Source organism: Triturus cristatus, chromosome 4_2, assembly GCF_964204655.1.
Source record: "Triturus cristatus chromosome 4_2, aTriCri1.1, whole genome shotgun sequence".
In the NCBI taxonomy this organism is placed as follows: Eukaryota; Metazoa; Chordata; class Amphibia; order Caudata; family Salamandridae; genus Triturus; species Triturus cristatus.
The window spans coordinates 798,867,183-798,891,729 of record NC_140586.1 but is presented as its reverse complement, the minus strand read 5'-3'; the positions used below and the strand labels follow the sequence as shown (position 1 = coordinate 798,891,729).

At 44.0% G+C, this 24,547-nt stretch overlaps 1 protein-coding gene across 2 annotated transcripts in view; it reads right to left on the bottom strand.

The window, feature by feature from the left end:
* Nucleotides 1-24,547, bottom strand: part of LOC146835071 (vitamin D3 hydroxylase-associated protein-like) — a 338,024-nt gene that overhangs the window by 25,767 nt on the left and 287,710 nt on the right. For both annotated transcript variants that reach the window (XM_085602735.1, XM_085602736.1), the window contains one exon: nucleotides 4,356-4,464. In XM_085602735.1, coding sequence (XP_085458861.1) covers nucleotides 4,356-4,464 — 109 coding nt within the window. The remainder of the gene's footprint in view (nucleotides 1-4,355; nucleotides 4,465-24,547) is intronic.

Genomic DNA, 24,547 nt, shown 5'->3' with positions numbered 1-24,547 from the left:
TTAATGAAAAACAAAATGCGTTTAAATTAAAAAATTATAGTAGGTGACCATTTTACTCCTACTAGGCCTCAAATGAATGAAGCAACATTGCTTGACAAGCTGACCTGACTAAAGAAATGCTTAAGCCGTATGAAAGTTTTATTTCTGACCTTTCCATGAACATGCTTGCTCATAATTAATAACAAACGTTTTCATCGAATTCTGCAAATGTTTTTACTTGCACAATGTTTGCTGCTAACAAATGAATGTGTGTCATTTAGAAAGATAGATTTGAATGTTCCCCTCATGAGAAAGTAGTTGTAAACAAGGAAAGAAATTAGAAATAGACCAGGTGAAACTGCAAGATAAGAAATATGCTAGAGCATCGCAAGATGATTGGCTGGCTGAAGAAAGAAGAAACTGCAAGCTGCAACACTGATAAAATGCATTGTCTTTAATACTGCATGTTACTAAAGTAGGTTCACACACAATTGTCCATTTTCCACTTGCCCATTTTCCAATACCCATTTGGCAGATGCAGACCCTTATGCCACTTTACTCTGAGACTCGACTGAGTTTCTTGAACCTCTTGTTATGAGAAGTTCTGCTTTGATTGAGATTTTGATTTATTTGGCTGATTTTTGATGCTAAAGCTTTATGCTTATATTCTCACACTCCCCCTCGAACTGGAGTTCTTTATGGGTTCTGACTGACACCATTTTCTCCCCATTCCTAGAAGGGATTCTTTCCTTTATGGAACGTGCTTTAATACATTTATATTGATCATCTGATTGACTAATATTGATTTCAGTTTCTGTTTATATATTGATGTTTGATATTAATAAGTAATTACTTGTGTTTTCAAGTAAATATAAATTACTAAAGATTTGATCAATAAGACCCTTTAACTAGTAACAAAATCTCATTATTGTTTGCAAATTGATTAGTGATTATGATTATAATATTATGTGATGTACAGCTCTTGATCTTCTCTAAAACAACAGCAGAAGATCAATTGAACCGAGAGTGACCCAAAAGCGGGGATTAGCCTAGATGATTGTAAACCGAGATTTTAATATAATCTAAATCTCCACTCCATCAGCATTATTCTAGTTAGGTCCAGTAAACTTTTCAGTAATGTAAACCTGCACTAAACCCCTTGTAGCTATGTCACAGAGTAGACGGGCTTAACATTTAGAAGTACCATGCTCAATAAAAATCCCACTACTTTTTAATCAACAATATGATACCAAAACAATAGATGTTCAATAAGATATATGAATTTTTAAAGTTTAAAATAGAGTGCCATAAAGCCAAAGTGCCAGCTGCAGGCAACTGGTTGTACTAGACCTGGATAAGGGTAAAGTTTGAGTCTGACCACGATGGAGCGTGGGTTGGATAGAAGGACAAGGATGGTCCCAGCTGGGAAATGACTTTCACAATAAACTTTTTTCAAGAAGGTAGAGTTCTCAGAAGAGCAAGGCTTCAGGCTGTGTCCAAAGACGGGCTCATCGACAATGGGCTGACGGACGACAACGTCTCATGAAGACATTGATGAAGGTGGGAAAAGCTCAGAGCGGGCAAAGTATGAAGTTTGCGCCCTGGAAGACATTTTCATTGACTGGCTATTTCTTGGTCTTAGGCCCAGTGAAAATTTCTACCTTCAGACTTAAACTCTTTTCTGGAAGTCATATTCCTCCCACGGGGCAGGGTTAAAAGCTGTAGCCAAAAAGGATTCAATGTTGTTGGATGCTGGTCGCCGTCCGGCCTGCTGAGTTGGATTTGGTGCTGGGGAGAAGAACAAAGCAGAAGCTATGGCGAAGTCCAGCTTATTAGTGAATTTGCTTGGCAAGATGATTCTGGTCTTCTGCTGGTTCGCCAGGCAAACAGTCTTTAAAACATTTCTAGGTCCAAGATTTTAGGGTTAGTCAGGAGGAGTACACTCTGACACTAGCCAAGGGTTCCAGGACCTCAGAAGCAGCACTTGAGGGTCAGGATTCACTCCAAAAGAAGTCAACAGCAGGGCAGGTCCAGTTGAACTTAGTAAGCTGGGTTCTTCTAGGAAAGCTGGTTCATGGCAGTTTTTGTAACCATGTAGCTTAGCAGGAGGTCAGACAACTGAGCTTTGGAGTCCACTTTTAGTCCTGGGTACAAGTAAGAGCAAATACAGCCTTTAGAGTTCTCTTTACAGGGCTCAGGAGTAGGTGCAGTCCTTCATCTCCCTTCCGCAGGTCCAGTTATTATCTGAAAAGGGTGCCTTGGGGTTCCACAGTTGTACCCGGCACTAGCCTGTGGGAGGGGTCACCCCTGGCCCCTCCCTAACCATAAGGGAAAAGGTTCCCAGGGTAACTGTACCCACTTTCCTTTTCAGCAGTTCCTGTGTGCCCTACTGCAAACAATCCCACAGTATATCTCTCTATCTTAAACTAAGATGACAGACCTTTCTTTTCCTTGCGCATAGCTCCTCATCCCACCTGCATGGGTGGCCAGGAAAAGTAGTAATCCCTCCTCTATATATCACTTAAAATCGGTTCTGGGGTCAGCTCCTCTCATACTGGGATCGGTGCCTGGCTCTCTAACAGGACGAAAGAGGTGTTAGCTACAATGGCCTGCAACAGGGTAGCCCTCTTTTGAATTTTAATATATGCATTCACATGGACTTTCTTATAGAACAGCTAAGCCTGCTACAGTGAAAATAGGGTTGAACTTTTTTGCTGAAAAGACATATTTAACATTAAACTTTTACATGTATTACTTTTAAATACCAAGCACCCTGCCTTATAGGCTACAAGGCCTACTTAGGAGCGGCTTATAAATATTTAAAAGGAAGCTTTAACCTGTCAAATCTGTTATTTTGACAGGTTGAATTTGCAGTTTAAAACTATAACAGCCAGGCTATAAATCGTAGGCCTCTAGTCATGTGTGCACTGTCACTGTAGTAGATGGCACAATGGGTTCTGCAGTCCACAGGTGAAATTTAACTAACAAGCCCTGGGTATACTTTACACCATATACTAGGGACCTATATGGCAGCTAAATATGCCAATTAGGGGTATACCAATTTCATTGTGTTGAAAGAGAGAGCACAGTCACTTTACCAGTGATTAGCAGAGATAAAGTGCACTGCATCAAAAATAGTCAATATAAACATATGGGGGTACACAGCACAAAAATGGTAATTCCCTATAGGGACAATCCTGTAATATTTCAGTATTTGATGGTATGTGTGTGTTTTTAATAAGGGTTTTGAAGTGAAGGCGAAGATGATAGTTTGATTCATGAAGAAAACATTTGAGATAGATGAATCTCCCATAATTATCTTTACTCATAATGGTATCAACACACATCAGCAGTAACAGAGATATATTTAAAATTTTAAAGTATAGTACAGAGACATCCTTCTGTATGCAACCTGAGTCTCATGATATGAGTCAGTACCCTCACAGAATAACAAAGGAATTTATGAAAATGGGATAATCCCATGGGATGACTGGCTGAAAGTGATAACTAAAAGACTAGCATTCAGGTTAACACTACATACCACTACAGAGATAACCCTTTGTGCATCCCTATGAGGAAATAAACCCAATATTGTGCTGTTTGGTAAAGACAAGAAGAATGAAGAACTGTATGGAAGAGATTAAAAGAAAACAAATGATACAAATGGCTAGTGCAAAGTTTTCTTTGAGGAAGGGTGGTGTGTCTGTGGTGAATGGGTAAATATCGTAGTGACCAACAGTAAATGGAATGGTTTGTATATTTTTACAAAACCAGTGATTGGGAAAATTGAGAACTATTGTTACCATCAACGGATTGTCTGAAATCCTAATCCAGTTTTCATCTAAACTGGGGTTATTTTTGAGTACGACTTTTCAGATGATCATAAAATGCTGTGAGGAACAGTCAAGAAAGAGAATAAAAGCATCATAAGAGAATTGAGACTCACAAGAAGTTACAATAGAAGATGATAATTCATAGTATTACAAACGCTTCAATAGTGCTTCTAAGATTGTTTAGTAGTTCTCAAATGTTGTGAAAGAGCAGATATGTGAAATAATATGGTTACGTATATACGATTAAAAGTGCATACTATAGTATTTGGGGAATTTCCTGTGTGAAGTATTCAATGTTGTCTGTGGTATGGAAAGAGATGAATGGCATTGAGATAGGGGCATTCTTGAATCTTAGTTGGATTATTATGGATGTTAGTATGGAGCTGGGGAATAAAGGAGGAGATTGAGTGGTTTGTTACCATACATGGACGTTTTATTGAAATAAAGCTATCACTGAGGTTCCCTGGAATAGATCCCCATTTTTCCTAATAAATCAAGAGCTAGTCACTAAATGCATAAGAAATTAGATCTCTTTATAGCTACCAGTCATTTTTCCCATCAAGCCAATGTTCATGGCAGGGCCCATGGCAGGGCACAGTATAACGTCCAGCTTTAAGGATTTCCATTCATCAGCAAACTCTTCACGGTACATCTAGGAGGGGTGGGTAACAAATTAATTATTGCAAAATTAAACAGTGTGTTTGAGATTTTCATAGTACACTTGTTTTAGAACATGACCTATTAACATATAACGTGGAAACTTAAGCATTGTTCAATGGCCACAAGGTGATTTGTGCATGAAGGAAGAAAGAAAGAAAGAAAGAAAGAAAGAAAGAAAGAAAGAAAGAAAGAAAGAAAGAAAGAAAGAAAGAAAGAAAGAAAGAAAGAAAGAAAGAAAGGGTATGAGTTGTTCATTTAATTCACCAAACAAAAAGATAACAATGTAACAACTGTTATCTTTTTGTCGATAGATTACATGGTAAAGAATGTGAAAGTGTAAGGGAGAAAAATAGAACATCCCTTTCACTACCAACAGACATCAGTATCGAATTATACTACTGGATTCATCACTGAGGCAAAAACCTGCAACAGTCCAAAAGCTTAAAGATCCTAGTAGTAATCATTGATTTGGTCCTTTTCATGGAAGACAAAATACAGTAAAGATTTACCTCTTTCAACTGAGGGTGTTAAAAAGGATTAAATACATTTTCAATCTCCAACAAAGGATACAACTTATGTCCCCAGGGCAGAAGTACGGAAATTCTGCTTATATAGGTCTGCCAAAATAATCACTGAACAAACTTCAGATAGTTCAAAATGCTGCAGTCAGAATTATTTTTATCCCTATCTGGAGATTTTCCACACTTTGCTGGGGCTTTTATGTTGAAGTTTGTATATACAAAACATGAAACAGGAATGTCTAATTCTGTCAATACTGGCAAAAGTCCTAAAAAGGTGGCAAGTGCTGAGATGACTCAGAGTAAGCTGAACAGGGCAGGGAAATATGAGAATGCAAAAACAGCAAATAGGCTTACATTGATCATTCTTGAGAAATCTAATGGAACAGAAACCGCAGTTGTTTCTATGTTCTAATACCACCATAAAAGCCATATTTATAATTTTGTTCCTTTTTGGCCTTTCATTAGACTCTTAATTTATCTCAATTTAATTACGTAAGGCTTTTGGGACAACAGCATGGATTTTTTTGCCAAAGTTTGCATGATGATGATGATGAAGTATTTATAAAGCACAAAATACCCTAAGGTGTCTAGGCGCTAGCCATGAAAGAAGATGGGTCCGGCTCAAATAGATTAAGCGTTATGCCCAAACATCCATGTTTTTAGACCCTTTCTAAATTTTAGCAACTTTGTCTCTATTTTGAGGGATGTTGGTAAAGAGTTCCAAAGTTTGATTGTTGTATTGGAGAAGCTCATAGCACCCCACCTGGCCCTTTTTATTCTCAGGACAACAAGATTCCCAAGCTCGGCGGATCTGAGGGATCTTGCTGGGATGTAGGGCATAAAATGATTAGCCAGTTGCATTGGCCCTAGATTGTTTAATGGTTTGAATGCAATGCAGAGGAATTTGAACTGGATCTGTTTTGCTACCGGCACCCAGTGGAGATGAACTAGTGCTTTGGTCACAGAGTTAAATTTAAGTTAAATTTAGAGATTCCTAATAGTACTCTTGCGGCAGTGTTTTGAACAGTCTGTTACTTCTGGATACTGCATTTAGAAGCGCTGGTAAACAGAGCATTGCAATGGTCCAGCCTTGATGATATCAGTACAGATACCACGGTTTATCTTAACTCCAGGGGAATCATGGGTAGTATTTTCTTGAGAGTTTTAAGACTGAAGCAGCAGACCGAAGTGGTGGAGTTGATCTGTGCTTCAAAAGAGAGCTTGGTAACTATGATGACTCCATGATTTTTTGCGTTAGGTACTGGCGTAGCTAAGGAGCCAAGTTGGACCGGCCACCAGCTGTCCGTTAAGATGGAGGGATTAGTACCAAATATGAGGGCCTCAGTTTTTGAGGAATTAAGTTTCAAACAATTGTCTGTCATCCAACTGCGTACAAGACAAGGGAAAATCTGCAACTTTTTTATCAATTTGGCCAGAAGAGTGACGTAAAGATTACAGAGTGTTGGGCTCAGGGAAGATCCCTGAGGGATGCCACAAGGCAATGAGAATGGAGGAGACTGATAGCTGCCCAACTCAACTTATTGATTCCAATGGAGGCCAAACGGTCCGGCAGCAGCTCATGACTGACCATATCAAAAGTCGCCGACAAATCCAGGAGTATCAGGGCAGCGCTCCCCCCTCCATCTAGCATCCACCCAAGCTCCTCAGTGGCTGAAATGAGTGCCAGTTCTGTGCTATAATGGGCATGAAAGCCAAATTGGGAGGGGTCCAAGATTACGTTCTTCTTAATAAAGCAGGACAGTTCGCTATTGATGGCCTTTTCAATCACTTTCAAAGGGAAGGAAAGTCTGGAGATAGGTCTGTAATTCATGGTGTCCTTAGCGTCAAAACTGTATTTTTTTTAGTAGAGGGAGTATAGAAGCTTTCTTCCACTCTACTGAAAAGCGTCCAGCTGAAAACATAGCATTAAAAATGGCTGTGAGGGGAATGGCTACAGTTTCCGGAGATAGACGCATAATTTTAGTGGGACATGGGTCTGAGGGGGAGCCAGATTTAATTGCACCAATTATTTTGGTCGTCTTTTCAGTGGTCAAGGCAGTAAAAGATGAGAGAGTTTAAGAAACTACTCCAGCTGTGGGTTGTATCCTACTGAGTTGGGCGGGAGACTGTGCCAAACTGTTGGATTGGTCCATAAATGTGTCAAAAACAGTCTTAACCTTGTGTTGAAAGTATTCTGCAAGGGAATTGCAGAATTCCTGACTGACAAAGGTGTCCTGTAGAGTTAGGCTAGGTTTTTTACTGTGATAAATAGGGTTTTTGGGCATCTATTGGCCGCTGTAATTTTCTCAGTGAAATAGGCAGCTTTTTCCCTGGGGATAAGATTTTAATAAAATTGAAGGGATGATTTGTATTTGCTTTTGGTGAATGTACTTTTTTCCAGTCTCCATTTCCTCTCCAGTTTATGGCAGAGTTGTTCCTGAGCTTTGAGCCAAGGTTCTGAAGGTGCACGTCTGATGCGCCGTCTAATTTTAGGCGGGGCTAGATCTATCATTGCCGTTTTGAGCCAAGAGTGGTAGTTTGCTACTGCAGTGTCCAAGTCATCTGACATTTTAGGAAGAGTTTCTGAGAGTCAAGAGTTTATCTGCATACCCTCTATTTTATTCCAGGGGCGACTAATTGAACGGTTCCCTGGATTGATTGGAGCATGACCTTTGAAGTAATGGGATTTCAAAGAGGACAGCTTTGTGGTCAGATCAGGTTAAAGGAAGAGAGCTGGTCCAGCTTAGATAGGGATTATCAGAGAATCCCATCAAGACAGTGGCCAGCAGCATGCGTTGAGCCTTTGACAAGTTGGCATAGTCCTACGCTGGCCATCTGATCAAGGAGCGCTTCTCTGTCTGGGTCAGTGACATTGTCCATATGAAAACTGAAATAACCCAGAATGGTGAAGTCGCAAAAAACAGCCTTGTGTGTTAGGAGATGACCTAGACTATCAATAAATGGAGTCCTCCTATTAGGTGACCGAAAGAGTAGAATACTATTGAGTTAGTATTGACTGTCTCATTCAATCCTGAAATCAGCTTCACAGTCTAGGTTGTCAGGTAACGTTTTAAAACATGATCTGACACTGGATTTATTCATTAGAGCTATGCCACCCCATTTCCTACCCATTCTATCAACCTTATGTATAATGAAACCTGCTGATAAGACCATAAGTAGGACTGGGTTGGAGGAGGCATTGGCCCATGTTTCAGTAACAAAGGCTATTTCAATTCGGTGGGTTTCTAGAAACTTGCGGAAGACAATAGCATTTTTTATTAGTGACCTTGAATTGATAAGTGCACATGTAATTGTGAGTCTTAAGTCCCCTTTTGGAGAAAAAGAAGCAAACCGCTGCACCCCTGTTGGCAGTGGGGAGTACTAAAACGTCTGATCACAATGGGAGCAATGTGTTGCGCCCTGACCTGAGTGGAGGTCAAAGAGCAGACCATGGCATCTCCTACCTGATACTTTTAAGCCTATTAAGACGTCCCTGGTATACTGGAGTTTAGTTTTAAAGGAAGCTGTATCTGGCTTGTAACTGGTAGCTTGGCTGGTTCTGAGCGCTGTCCGAGCAAGGACGGGTGCAGACGGGCTTGCCTTTGGCTTGTCAGCGGTGCACCCGCTGCGCATGTCCACTGCACGTCTGGCCCATCGACTGCTTAATGTAGCAGGACGCCTTGCTGTGCACTAGGTTGCTAACCCAGCCGGAAGTGTGCTTGGCGCACAAGTGCGGTGGTGAGATTCACTTCCCTCCGCTCAAATAGAAAAACTGCGGAGGACCAGGGAAACGGGACAGTTTAAATGCAGATAAAACAGGTTAGTAGCTGTGATTTATTCCATAGATCTGTGCAGAAATGAGCACACCCAAATGCCCTTTCAGCTTTACAACAGTGTCCCTAGTATGGAAAGCGGGAAGGGATTATGAGAAGAGTGAGAAGCAGAGGTAGCCATTTGTAGGAGAGTTAAGGATGGAGAGAGAAGACTGATAAGAATCCCCCAGACAGTTCAGCTAGCCTATAATACATGCAAAAAAGGATAACATCCCAAGCCTGCCTGAGCAGCATGGATTTTGCAACAACCATCCTTAATTACCAGGACCAAACAAAGTGGAGCAATGCATATAGCTTATCCTTGGACACCAGTACTCAAGATGAACACATTTGCAATCATAGACTGTAGCATAAAATATAACAAGGTGAAATTTGCTGTGATGTAGCAGGAGGCATCTGTGGAGGGTGAACACTTCACCAAGGTACCAACATCTGTTTAAGGTGCACATACCCATGGGCAATATTTGAGGCACTAAGGGGCAGATTTACAAGCCCCATGTGCCACATTTACGCCGCCGTTGCGTCACTTCTGTGAAACAGCGGCGGCGTAAACCATGCGCAACATTGTGCCTTATTTACAACGTGACGCATCTAGGGAGATACGTCACGTTGTGAAGCCCTGTGCCACATGAAACCTGCGTTAGGTTTCATGTGGGCGTTCCGGCGCAGAGTGGGCGTTCCATCACAGGAACACCTCGTAAAAGTGATACAGTGAAATCTACAAGATTTCACTGAGTCACTTTTATGTCCATGCTACATCAAAACCCTGCGCCTGCTTGAAGCAGGCGTAAGGAGTGACGCACATGTTAGTCATAGGGCACCTCTGAGCATTGCTGGAGCCGCGTCGCGCTTGCGACACGACTCCAGCAATGCATCCGCCCTTGTGCCGCAGGATGTGACACGCATCACCCTATCCTTGCTCCATTGTAAATGCGACGCCCTATCCTTGCGCCATTGTAAGTGCGACGCATTTGTGGTGGCGCAGGGAGGGAATTGTGTGTCACATCTTTTCTGGCGCATTCCTGCTGATTTGCAGAGATGCGCCAGAACTTGTAAATCTGCCCCCAAGAGTGTATCATTCTAGACCATAGTGACACTCGGGTTACTAGAGGGCGAATTTCCCCCTGTTATGGGCAGGGGGAAAGTGATATCATTACTGCATTCTCATAGAGCCTCCTGCCTACCCTGCACTTTACAGAAGCAGGCACATTGTTGTATTCAACCTGCAATATATTAGTTGCTTGAAGAGCCCTCAATATTGCTGTGGCACCTTCACTTCATACAGTTCTTGCAGGGCACTGCCTCTTTAACCAACTTCATTTTAGTGACTGTCTTAACCTTCTGTTCCATAGTCATCACTTGGACCCTGTAAGAAATTGAGGAGGGTGAACCCCTCCTCAAGCAGCAACCACAATCCTTGTTAGAGTGAAGTCACACGCAATCCCCAATCTAACCTGTGCTCAACCCTCTGGTATCTTGGCACAGAGCAGTCAGGCGTAATTTAGAGGCAGTGTGTAAAGTATTTATGGGGCACTTCAAACAGTAACAAAGGGAAAAATCAACACAAGAAAAATCCCACACCTATTTGGAGTAAAATGTAATGAAGAGTTTGACACCAAAACAACAAAAATCCAATTTGTAGAGCCCAGGATGTGCAATTATAAAGATTAAGTGAAAATAGCACCAAAAAGCAACTGTGGTTATCTGGTATTGCTAGACCGGGTAAAAGTCACAAGTTCAGGTGGAGCGTGGGCTAGATACAGGGACCAGGATAGCCCGCTGAAAGAGTTATCTTCCAGCATAAAGAGTTTGTTCACAATGGAGGGGCCTGCTAGGAGTAGGGAGAGCATCACATAACGCCGTCAAAGTACCGCGAAGAGCAGGATGGGCATTGTGGATGGTTGTCCCTGTAGTGCAAAGTTCCTGTCGGCATTGCGGATGGTCCCTGCTGGTGCTTCGTGTTGGCAGTCCCTCTGAGTGGCCGATGTTGTAGCACGAAGAGTTGGTTTACCTGAACTTCGTTGGTGATGGGTGTGAGTGGCAAGGTTTTGGCACCAACTGGCCTGTTCGCGTTCATGAAGAACCCCAAAAACTTCAAGGGAGATCCACTGAGGTCACACCAAGGGTCCAGACCCTGAGGGGCCCCACTTGGGGTTTGGAAACTCACTCCAGCAGAGGCCAGGTGCAGGTTCAGTTGCAGTTCTAGGCAGCAGGTAAGCTGGGCAGTTGAAGGAAGTCTCTGGAGCTTGCTATGTCCCTGTGGCTCAGAACAGTTCAGCTGGTAGACCCTTGGTGTCACTTCAGCCTGGGATGAAAGGTGCAGGTGCAATCTTCCTTCTCAGAAAGCAGAGTAGCAAGCTGCAGAGCAGCAGAGTATCAGGGCAGCAGAATGATAGTCCTTCTGGCAGTTAAGCAGCACAGCAGTCCTCTGGCAACATAGCAGCACAGCAGTCCTTCTTCTGTACTATCCACAGGTCCAGGAGTGTCACGAAGTTGGTGTTTGAGGTCCAAAATGTATATCTGGTGCATCCTTTGAAGTGCACAGATTTTCTGCCTCCCCCGCTCTGACTCCAGACTAACTACAGGGGGCATGCAATCCTTAGTGTGAAAGCAGGATTCACCCTATTCAGGTGTAAGTGGGGATGTGCCTAACTGCACCATCCCATCCTGCCAGTGATGGCCCATCCAGGCACACATAAGCTCTTTACTGTCTGCAGCTTTCTAGGAGGAATACACAAAGACCAGCTGCCAACTACGCTCATTTATGTGGCCCAGAGACAAGCTGCAGGCACTAAATAGCTAAGGCTGGAAAATGCCCACTTTCTAAAAGTGGCATTTTCAAAACTGTAACCATCAATCTGACTTTACCGTAAAATCATATTTTTCATTTCAGTTCCCAAGAAACCAAACATGAACTGCTTACCTGTTCCCATTTGGAAGTTACAGAGTATTACATTTAATAAGGTAATTCCAATGTTATCCTATGGGAGAAGAAGGCCTTACAGTAGTGAAAAACAATTTTAAGAGATTTTCACTACCAGGATATGTAATCGAAAATTACATGTCCTACTTTTCAAATACAATGCACCCTGTCCTGTGGACATTTTAGGGCCTACACTAAGGATGACATATGTATTAACAAGCATTTGAAATGCAATAGGTCTCACATTTGCGAGTGTTTGGCATTGTAAATGACAATGCCTTTTATGTATGTGTTTTGAAAAGCTGTGCTGCACTTTGAATTTATAGTCATTGATTATGAAAAGCAAGGTTGGCAGTAACTGCGCCTCTTTTACGGACGGCCTCTATTAAGCAAGGACTAAGTTCAAAATGAGTGTTTACACACCTCTTGAAGGTTTTGAAAACACAAATAAAAGGCATTGCCATTTACAATGGCAATAGCTCAAAGTCTCACAAATGTGAGACCTAATGCATTGCAAATGCTAGTTTTTTCCAGCAGTTTGAATATGTTGGTGGACTGTAAAGATGGCTGTGTTGAGGTTAGGCACATGGACAACCCCAAATATCGCTGGCATTTTTGTCACTGTTCCTGTGACTGAACCTAACATGACTAGCACCATAGGCAAAGAAGAGTCCTGGCCCAATGTTATTAATTGTTTTTATATTGTGCTTTATACCCACCACACACCTCCTGTTTCAAAGCTCTTTAAATAACGGGTGTCAATAATACTCATTTTAATGGTACCCATTTCACTGAATGGAGAGATATGAATGCTGTGTTTGCCTTGCTAATGTGTGATCATGTGACCCTCTGATTTCTTTCACAGGAAGATACTGAGAAAACCAGCACCATTTTTGATGGCGTGCGTATATGTGGTGCTTCCTGTGAAGCATTTTAGGCTGATTTTTTATCTTTTCTTGGGCGTGGGCTCCACTTGATAAGTAATGATTGAGAGGAGAAAATGAGACGATACATTTTATAATTTCCTAGTGCAATAAAATAGCTTTTGCTCTGCTCTGACTTTGTGAGATGTGTAAATGCGGAAGTGGCCAGTACTTTGAGACAATAACACCGTGGCCTGTGGTTTTTTGGAAATGCGCTTTGCCTTGCTCACCCTCATTTTCAATCTAGTGGGGACCATTGCACAAGCCTGACCGAGCGTCAAACTCTTTCACAATCTTTTCTCGAATATGTTTTGTCCTACTTGTTATCTCGGCAGAATGGCTAGGAGTGTCCGACATTTGTGTAGTTTGCTTCAATGCAATTTCATGTAATTCTGCAAAAATTACATGGGGTGCATAGGAAGCATTTAGCATTCATTTTTAGCGCATTTTGTCCTCGCTTTTATTTTGGATACTAAAATGTTTCATACTAAAAAAATTGTTCAAAACCACTAGTGCCATGAACAACAGCCGCTTCTGTTCTGGTTGTTCACACTGCTCATGTGCTCTCGCACAAAATGTTGCCACGAGCAAGGAGTAAGTACAACACTTGGCATAATTATGTAAATTTGAATAACAAGCTAAAGGCAAAATTCCACCAATAACCGTAATAAATGGCCTGTGGTGAGTAATCTGTAGGTTGTGGTCGACAGTCAACAGGGGTCACTCAGCTTGTCTTCCTCCTTTGGTCAACTCAAAGCAAGGAGTACTGTTGAGGGGGACATTAAAAATACACGCTTTCTTTTCAAAAATCAAGATATAATGTAATCTTTAATTTGATATGGAATACATATGATTGTGCAAGAAGCCTGCCTTATGACTTAATGCCAAGGCTCATCTCTAGCCAGGTTTACTACATCATGCTACTGCATTCAGCACATGAACAAATTGATAAGGCACAGTGAAAAATGGATGAAGCTATTTCATGTGGATGAAGCTATTTCATGTGTTACTCCCAAGAATGAACATACTTCAGGTGTGCACTTCATCAGGGGCGTAACAAATACCCCCGCAGCCCCCGTGGTGCGAGGGGGCCCCAGTCTTCGGTAGGTGAAGGCGGCCCCCTCAGCTCTTCGGTAGAGAGCTGTGAGAGAGGCTTGCTCTAAAGCAGCTGCAGTGTGCAGCCTGCTCTGAGCTCCTCGCGCTGAAGAGAAACAAAGTAACAAGTTACTTTGTTTCTCTTCAGTCAGAGCCAGGCCCGGAACAAGGATGCCGGGCCTTCTGCTGAAGTATTATTTTTGCAATTTTAACGCTGAGTGCTTTAACAAATGTGGTGCTTTTTTGTAAACTGCTGTAAAATCCGTAATAGAGCAATATCCAGTCAGTGTTTTATTTTTAGAAAAAGATAGAGTTCTTTAACACACACTAGATACTATAAATTATATAGAGATGATTTATTAAAAAAAGAGAACTCCGTAGCTCCTTTCCTGCTGGAGTTCAAAAAGGATTTATAGTGTTTGAGGCAGGGGTGTAACAAACGGGGGGCAGTCTTCAGTTTGGGAAAGGGGCCCCCTCAGCTCATCTGTAGAGAGCTGTGAGAGACGCTTGCTGTAAAGCAGCTGCAGTGTGCAGCCTGCTCTGAGCTGCTCGCGCTGACCCAGGACTGGAGAAACAAAGTTTCTCTTTAGTCAGAGCCGGGTCCGGAACAAAGATGGGGGTGGGGGCCCCAGACAGAGCATTCTCCAAATGCAGGGGTGTTCAACTGGTCGACTGCGAGCTGCTGGTAGCTCTCCCAGAGCAGAAGGTAAGCCTAGCATAAGGAGCCCGCTGCTAGACAGATCAGCTCCACACCCAGAGCAAGCCCCTGCCCTGATAGTTGTTTTGGTGAGGCGGCTCATTTATCTTCTGTAAGCATCAGCGTCATTGGGGTCAATTATTTATGTGCTTCATTATTTTACTCTTGCTAGGGCTACAAAAAGATTTTTTCTCCCTCAAACCCCCACCTGCCACACCAGGGGCGTAACAAACACCCCTGCAGCTCCCGCTGTGTGGGGGGGCCCCCAGTCTTCGGTAGGTGAAGAGGGCCCCCTCAGCTCTTTGGTAGAGAGATGTGAGAGAGCGGCTTGCTCTAAAGCAGCTGCAGTCAGCAGCCTGCTCTGAGATCCTCACGCTGAAGAGAAACAAAGTACCAAGTTACATTGTTTCAAGGATTCCGGGCCTTCTGCTGAAGTATTATTTTGCAATTTTAACACAGAGTGCTTTAACAAATGAGGTGCTTTTCTGTAAAGTGCTGTAAACTCCGTAATAGAGCAATGTCCAGTCAGTGCTTTATTTTTAGAAAAAGATAGAGTTCTCTTCTGCCAATTATTTATGTGCTTCATAAATGTTACTCTTGCCAGGGCTACAAAATGTTTTTTTTCTCCCACAAACCCCTACCTGCCACACATGTCCATCGCTCGTCCTTCTTCCACATATTGTTGGAATAACTCGTTCCTCTCCCCTCCTCTCGCTCACACTGTGGAAAAGTAATTGCTCTGCCCGGTTTGTGTGAGAGAGCCCAAGCTGAGGTGAGAGACTCCGTAGCAGTGCAGCTGCTGGCTCTTCTCAAGGCCTGCGTGTAATTTATAGCCAACCTGTTCCCACCTGGAAGCGAGGAGCTGGGGATAGCACCTATGGCAGAGGCCGGTATATCCTGCTGGTGACTGTGGTGTTAGCTGAGGCCTGCGGGGCCGGGGGGGCCGAGGGCTCGTTTAGCTGCTGTAAGCATTAGCTGCATTGAGGCCAGATCATGCTTGCCAAAGCTTCAAAAAGTGTTTTCCCCTCCAATCTCACCTGCCACTCCTGACCCTCCCTCACCCTTCTTCCACTTATTGTTGGGAGAACGCGCCGTCAACCAAACAACAGCCCTCTTCCCTCCTCTCGCCCGCACTGTGAGAGAGGCCGAGCAGAGGTAGGAGGTACCGCGCCCGATGCTGCTACCGGCTCCTTATAGGGCCTGGGAGTAATTCAGATCAATCCTATGCCCTCCTGTCAGCAAGGAGCTGTTGATGGGACTTATGGCAGAGGCCGGTGCATCTTGCTGGTGGCTTTGGTGTTCGATGCGGCCTGCGGGGCTGGGGTGGATGAGAAGACCGCTACTGGGCTGAGAAGAGAGATTCAGAGGGACACCAGCCCCTACTTAAATACAGGCCTGTAGCATAGCAGCCCCTGAGGCCTAGAAGCCTTTTGCCAGGAAAGGTAGTCCGCAGTGAGCCAAGTGACCAGCATCCCTAAGGGACACCAAGCCCTGAGCCTCTCAGGCAGTATCAAACGCCTGTAAAGAACCACAGACCCGGACTAAGCAGGGTGTGAAAAAAAGGATAATTCTGTTTTGGAACGCTTGAAAGCAGCTTTACAAGTTTACGTAAACTTGAGCCAGTAGACTAAGCTTCTTGCGTCTGGCTTCTGCAGCTCGGTAGATCCACCAGCAGTACTGGAAATGCAGAAATTATTAGCTGGGTCTCACTTACCATCAAAGAAAGTCCTCGCAACTTGTGTAACACCCCGCTCAGCCCTTTAGCAGCTCAAGGAGGCGCAATGGTGATGGAGGTCTCACACATTACCAAGGGCAACAATCTTGCTTCTTATCCACCTCAAGTGCATATAAGCCCCTTCGACTTCTTCCTCCATGATCTGAAAGACCATTACATCGGATCACTTGGTGTTGCAGATATTTTTCAAAGGTTACACTCTATTCTTCACATTCTCTCACCAATGCCCCCCATCCTCCAAAATGCCCCACCTGCTTTTATACTGTATGTATGCCATGCCACCATTCTTCTGCAGGAGCATCAATCCTTTTTGGCAAACAGGGCCATAGAGGGGGTCACAGAGGTGGAAAAAGGCAAGGGGTGTTACTGCTACTCCTACTATTTGTTGGATGCCAAAAAGCTTGAAGCACTTCATCCTCTTAACGCCTACTTGTTTGAGAAAAGATTGAAAATGCTGACTTTAACCCAGATGCACTCTGCCATGTATCTGGGGGATTGAATGGAGTCTTTGGAATTGCAGGACACCTACATTCATGTGTCAGTCATGCAATCTCACAGACGCTACGTTCGGTTCATGGGGTTTTGGAAGCATTTGCAGTACATAGTTACGTCATTACACCTCACCTTTGCCCTTTGGGTGCCTGCGAAGCTGATGACTGTTACAGTGCTCCATTTTTGCAGACCTCGAATTAGGTCACTCAGCAGGGTGTGAGGTACTAGTAAGGAATCACAGGCCCTGAACACAGCAGTGTCAACCACTGATAGGAAACCACATGCCTGGGCACATCTGGAGCCAAAATGCATTAACTAAAGCACATTTAAAAGTGCTTTCTGTTTATATTTGCTGTTTGAAGTATGTACAAAGGGCTCGCTAAAAATACCGGCTTTAGGTGATCTTACTTTATTTTTGTACCAGCTTGGACATTAAAATTCAGGTGGCAAACCGGTCAGGTGGCAATGCTAAGTGAAAACAATGCCAAAATATACAAAGCATAAAAACATGAGCTTATCAGGCTTATAGTCAGTGAAGCTGGGCGTGGGATGTTTCTCAGAAAAATGTGTGAGTTGCTAACCCTTCAGTAGCTCACAACGATTTTCACTGATCAGAAGTAGCTCTCACTACAGAAAAGGTTGGAGACCCCTGCTCCAAAGTGTACTGCTCATCTGAGAAGGGACGAGGCAGCACAGAGCTGACTGGGGAAGGAAAAGGTTTGCAGCTCCAGGAACAGGATCTGCTGGGACGCATTGGAAGGTAAACAAGCATTTGCAATGCATTGGTCTCGCATTTGTGAGAGTTAGAGCTATTGATGTTGTAAAGGACTATGGGGCACATGCATCATTGGAAATTGCGGTTGCAAAGGGGCAATTCGCAGAATCCGCCCCTTTGCGACAGCAATTTTTGCATTTGGGGTGATCGCTATTTAAGTAATCGCTAAATTTGCTATTACTTAAATTGCGATTGCATTTAGGGAATCGCAAATTGCGATTTCCTAGATGCTATGCATCTAAAGTGATTTCTCATTTTAGAAATGCAAATTACCATCAAATCAAAGTTGATGGTAATTTGCGATTACTTTGAAAAATAAACTAAAGTGCATTTTTCAGAGTTATATGTTGTACACATACATGCCCTTGGGGCATGTGTGTGTGCAACATGTTTTTTTAAATTGTAATTTCAGGGGTGCATCAGGGTGTCCTTTTGGCACCCTTGTACCCTTGAAACTGTATGCACAATTTGCGAGTACCCATTTGGTACATGGAAAGTGCGCATGCAAATCCCATTGATTCCTATGGGCCTCTAGGTCCATAGCAATGAATTGGAAGCAATTCCTTATTTGCGATTCGCAATTTTCGAGTCGCAAATAAGGAATGTGTAGGAATAGCAATTTCTTTTACGATTCTTACATGCATAGGGAATTGCGATTTCTAAATTGCGATTTCTTAAAAATCACAATTTAGGAATCGCAATTCCTAATTTTGATGCATGTGGCTCAATGTATTTTACATATGCGTTTTCTATTTGGAGTGGAGTGCATGTGTGTGGTGTCAAGTGGACATATGTGGTTTGGATTGGAATTGTTATTTGTGGAATTGTGTTGTGTGGATTGGGTCTGTGTAGTGAAATAATGTGGGAGAGTGTGCAGTGTAATTATGTGGATAGTAATTATGTGGTTATTAAGTGTACTGAAATTATGTGGAGTTGGATTGTGTGTCATGGAGTGGTATTGTGTGTCTTGGAGTGAGATTATCTGGAATGGTATTTTGTGTTGTGGATGTAGTGGAGTATACTTATGTGGTGTGCTGTTAAAGATGTAGCATTATGTGGAATTTTGTGGTGTAGATTGGAGGTATGTGGTATGTTGTCTAATTGTGTTGTTGGTTTGAATTATGCAGTTTGTTGTTGAATTATGTGGTGTGGAATGGAAATGTGTAGAGTTGAATTGTGTGACGTGGAAGTGTGTGCTGTTGAGTGAAAATTATGTTGAGTGGTATTATGAGGCATGGTGTTAAGTGTAGTTATGTGCAATGTTGCTATGTGGAAAAGACTGGATTTATGTGGAGTGCATCTATGCAATATGGATTAGAGCATAATTATGTGGAGGTTAATTATGTGGTGCTGAGTGGTATTGTTGTGAAGTAGAAATATGTGTTTTTTAATTTTTAGGATTGTAATTATGTGGTATGGAATGTTAGTTATAGTTGAATTGTGTCGTACAAAAGGGGGTGGTGATGGGCGGAGCATCAGAACCAATCAAACACTCACACCCAGTCAACAGATCTGGGTTTGATCCATCACCGTTGTTTAGCCCACTCTGCCACCCCAGTTCAGACATGGCCATATGCAAATCAGTCTGACCCTGTGCCTCATGGGAACAGTCCAGCCCGAACTGCCAAGCAATGCCTTCCCTGGACCGGAAACAAGCTTCCTAGGACCGGTTTCTGGCATTTCAGCCGTCTTCAGCCAGGCTTGCTTGAATAGTTGAATTGTGCGGCATAAAATTATGAGATGTTCAAATGTGCTGTGTGTGGTAGAATTAGGCGGCGTGGATTTGGGCAAGCTGTGCAGGCTAAGGCTTATATGTCATGGGGTATAAAGTTGACGTTGTCTATTTTTCTTTGTAAAAATAATATGGTCTATTTCTTAACCTTCCGGTACATTTCTGAACAATTTGTTAAGCTTAATTGTATTGTTGCATTGTGTGCGTATGCAGGGAAGAACGAGTGTCTGGTAGACATGCAAAAAATCATCCTACGTCTCAGTATTAACTTCCACACTTCTAAGCAGTAATTCCAGTCCTAGAATGAGTTACCCGTTTGCTTTACAACAACAAAGTAAGTGCTTTGCCAGCCTGTGTAAGTAGCAAAGGCTTTAAAGGGACTTGTTTTCGTGCAAGGTATTGCTTTTCCCAGTTCACGAAAGGGGTAAAAACATCTCCAGATAATAACAGGGTTGACAGGATGGTGAGATAGCAGAATATTCCTATGTGTGGATCTGGTGAGGACTGCGGGCAGCAATTGCTTGATACGCTATTTGCATAAGAAAATACTATATATTTTTTCATTATCCTCCATTAGTTATTAGTAAGAAAGGGGGAAGAGAAGCGTTCACCGACAACATTCGGTTAGTCTTAGGGAGACAAAGAATGCTGTGGTCTGTGGTAGATGCCGCCCAGAAGGCATAGGTATATATATATGGAGCTGCCAATGAAAGGAAGTGGAAATGCGCTTTAGACGTTGCCGGTATTGATGGCTACTGTGCGGTTGCAGACTTGGCTGGGCTGACAGTGGGTGGGGAAATGCTACTTTGTCACTGTAGGTTTAATTACATGAATCGCGCATTCTCTCTGGTGTTTGTCCGTGGTGTACATGCTGACTGGTGCTACATATGGGATCAGGTTTGCCTTTGACAGGAGGTATGGTTTAGTGGGGTACATAGTGTAAATTGATGTTGGCGTGAGGAAACAAAAATCGGACCATTTAATATTATTGTGTGCATCATGCAGAGGATGAAAGTAGCAGGCACGTCTTTGATGCCATAGAGGCTAGCAGGAAGAACTGTTTAGAGGTTGTCAGTTGAAGAGATTGTTTAACATGTTTTAAACTACCACAGTGGCATGGGGGGCAGCAGCTGAAAGGCTCTTTTTACTGGTAGGCAGTGGTTAGGTGGGGACTGGCCATAAGTCTTTCTGTCGGTGGTGGACAGGGGAGCAGTGACATCCGAGGGGTGGTTTTAAAGGCGGGCGGAAAAGCATAACTGAGGGTTTTGTAAGGGTGAGAGTAGAGTTAATGGATGCGTTAGTAGCAGGCACGAAGGCAGGGGTCTGTGTTTGGAGGTGGTCAACTGAGCGGGCTTCGCTTGAAGGTGGGTCATCAAGTAGGAGGATGTGTTTGGTGGGCCGGCTGGAGGCAGTGTTATGTAACTTCGCTGGAGGGTGCAGCAGCAGTATTTACTGATGTACGTAAATCGCCCAAAGAGAGGGCGAATGTGACCAATGGAGGAACCAGAATCCTTTTTTTATGGGTGGGGTGAGCCCCTGCAGCATGGCGGTTCGCTGGCCTGAGAGCTCTTGACTGGCACGGACAATGGGGGGCTCCCTCCATGTACTTTGCAGGGGGGTCCCCTCAAGTTTCGTTATGCCACTGCACTTCATTATAAAGATATGAACAGTAAAACATGTAAGTGAAAGTTCATGTAGTTAATTAAATTTTCCGAAACTTTTAATTCATCTTTGAAGCCAAAAAGTATACATTTCAGAATTTGCACAGCAGCAGCTTCTGCCCAAGCCTGCATTCTGAGGTGAAACCATTTCAGGAATAGCGGTAGGTGGATTTTGCATGGATATATCTTCATAGGATAAAGTATCTTTCTTACTGAAAATGTGTTAGTATTTAAATTGGTTCCCTTGTTGCACTTTGTCAGTTTTATTGGAAATGTATTTTTCTGGTTAAAAAAAAAATATCTGGCCGACCTCGCTCAGTGACTATCTAATCACAAGGCGAGTTAGTGGCAGAGAACAAGCAAGTCACACAGAGAGTCCTTTTTGATGAACTGAGTCCTGAGATCTTTCATTAAAGTAAATGCGCTGAAAGATGTCTCTGTCCTCCCACTAGTATGCTGTGTGAGAAGTTGGCCTGATATATGCTGTCCACTAGTTATAGTGGGCACCCTGTATCAGTCCAAACAACCCTTTATTAGTTATAGGTTAAAGACAACCTTTATTGAAAGCTATCCTAGTGGTAGCTATGAAGAGCAGCCTTCAGGCTAAGTCTTGCACACCAGGTATATATATAAAATATATGTATTTATCACTAAACACACCCTCCTAGTCTCTATATGAGACTAGAGGTCCAAAAACATAAGTTACACTTCAATAATCACAGTAAAATAGCACAAATACACGTCAGGCCCTAGGGGTGAGCCAAACCATATACAAAAATAGTGGTATAAGAACCACAACTTAACTAGACACAAGACCTAGAGCCTGTAGAATCGCTGGGACCCCAAGGAACCACCCAAGGTAGTGACACAGGGGACCCACGGGGGCCGTGTGCAGAGTGTGAACACAGCCGCGAGCACCCATTAGCTTCTATGGGGAAAGTCGCGGTTAGATTTTTACAGATTAGGGACACTTAGAAATGATTCAGGACCAAACCCTCTTGAACTTAGTAAGTTCTAGGGCTAGCACCCACGGGAGCACCGGAGTACTCTTGTTACCTCACCCAGGGAAGCCGGGTGCATAGGTGTCTTTTGGTGTCAGGTCGCGTCGTCGATTTCCATGGGAGCTGGCGAAGAAGTGCTGCTGCCGTGAAGATGTGAAGTGTCCGAAGAGATCCAAGCCTGGATTGAATATGAGAAGAGCCTGAAAGCAGAGGGGACAGAGTTTGGGTCACTAGCCAGTGACCAGGAAGGCGATGGACAGATGCCCACCGATGTCGGGGGATTTCAGGTGAAAGAGGTGAAGCTTGACTCTTCAGCCACGAGTACCAGGAGGTGTCGAGGACAACCAGGAGCTGCAGTTGAGCTGTTCTACACAGGATGCTGGGTGCTGCAGTCTCGGTGCCTGGATTTGACACAACAAGCCTTGGCAACAGCAACCCACGCAGAAACAAGAAAGATGCTTCGGTGCAGACCAGCAAGGTCTGTGGGACTCACCACTTGGTAGGAAGTCGGGGCACATCTGGAGCAACCAGGAAAGCCCAAGGAAATTCAAAGTTACCCCCTCAGGGACCCACCAGTCAAAGGACCTGGGATCGCAAAGGGACCTCAAGACGAAACACAAAATGGCAGCCCACGGGTCACTCAGAATGACCAGGCTGACAATCTTCGGTGGATTCAGTGCTCGAGGTAGGGGCCACAAGTCAGCCCAAGTATGACTTCAGGAGACGCCGAGAAGTCAATGCACTTGCAAAAGTGCATGGTGACCAGGAGTTCCGGTTCCACGCTACTCACAAAGGCTGCAGGTCTCAGCTTTGCTGGGGACGCGGGTCGGCCTCTGAGATGTCTGGAAATCTTCTTCCTGGGCTGCAATTACTTCGATAGTGGGAGCTTCGATAATGCAGACCGGAAAATCGCTTTGTTGGTGCCTGCCAAGCAGGGGAGTCAGTCCTTGACCCCAAGGGAGATTTTTTCAGTCCTCTGGTCTTTAGCAGAGCGTCAAAGGTCCCGGATTTGGCGTCAGAGTTTCTTCCAGGGTAATCTAATCTTCTGGTTACAGAGGTTCCTTACTTATACCTAAGGAAGGGGTTGGACTAGCTCTGGGGACCCACCTATGGGAGGGTTTGGAAATAGGGGTGGCTATACCCATTTCCTTTGTCCAGTTTCGTGCCGGAGCAGGGGCTGGAAGACCCTGAACCGGTCTGAGCTGGACTATGCACAGGGACACCAAATATGCCCCCAGTGCAGGACTTCAAAGCACTCAGAGTGCTCCCACCCAGCCCCAATACACATAATCCTGTCTGGGAGGTGGTTACACCTCCCTGTGACAGGAAACCTATTGTCCAGGCCTTCCCTGCCGGAGTTTCAGTCAGCAGTAGGAGGCCAGACTTGTGTCTGTGGCTGCAGCATCCATTTTGTGAAGCCAGGGCTCTATTAAGTTTCTACTGGGTATACTAGTGCTGCCATGTCTCTCCCTCTAGAAGGGTGGGATCATACTCCCAAACTAGTTACTGGTGTGGGGGTATGATTCCAAGGTGTTTGACACCAAACACGACATGTTTCCGTGCAGCCAGTCCAAAGTTAGCATTTACCGTTTGGTTATAATGCACTTAAGAGTATATGGTCAGGCTGCACTACTGACAACCCCGGAGAAGATTTTCTGAAGGCTGCAGAGGGGCTCAGCTCATGCCTGGGCACCCCCTCACATATAACCAAGCATCCTGCCTTCAGGATTGATAAGGTCTGCCATAGGGGTGACTGATAGGTTTGTATGTGCAGTATATGGTGAGATATAGAGAACCTATATCTCAGTAAGGGGTGCATGCACCACCTTACCCAGGCTGCAGTAGCAGACCTGTGGTGTCATTTTGGGTGGCTTTCCAGGGGTGGCATAATACATGCTTCAGCCCCTGGTAGGTCTCTGGGGTACCTATGCCCTGGATACATAGTATACCATATACTAGGGACTTATAAGGGCACCTCAGATCCAATCTGAACTGTACCTACATCACATGGAATCATGATAGAGAGGAAGCAGCTAGGCTGGGGCCCTGAATAGCAGGTTCCCAGCCAGACTAAAGTTGAAAAACAGTGAAACTCCAGCAAAAAGTGGGGTTAAACATGTGAAGCAGATCCTACTCTCCTACATGCTGGACATGTGCCACCCGCCTTAATGCGCCTGACAAGCAACCCTCCGGAAACAAGGCCAGCAAAAGATATGAGTAGGCATGTTTTGGCTGACCTGATATTTCTGTGTGAGGCGGTGGGGGGTACCGTGTGACTTTCGGCTTGGTCACGTGCTGGGCGAGGCATGCAGTTTCTGTAGTGCGACTATGGCTCCGCCTGGGTCCAGTTTCAGTGGCGTACACATTGCAGGGAGAGAAGCAGCAGTTGTGCTGACACATGGAAAACACGTGTCAGTGCAACTTTGATCTATAAAAAATGTGTCAGTGCAAAGTAGTAAGTGAATTAGTGTGTGATAGAAAGGTGCGCTGTAACCCAGTTTCAATGGTGCTTGAAGCTACGGCCGTCAATGCGCTAGTAACATTCATTTACATTTTCTCTGACATATATGACACCAAAAACAGCTCGCATGTATACTTTGGCATATAAAACCGCAGATATACCGGTGAGGATTTACCTTTGTTCTCTATACTTCAGGACTCGCCAAAGTGAATGCCACTGGTTATGC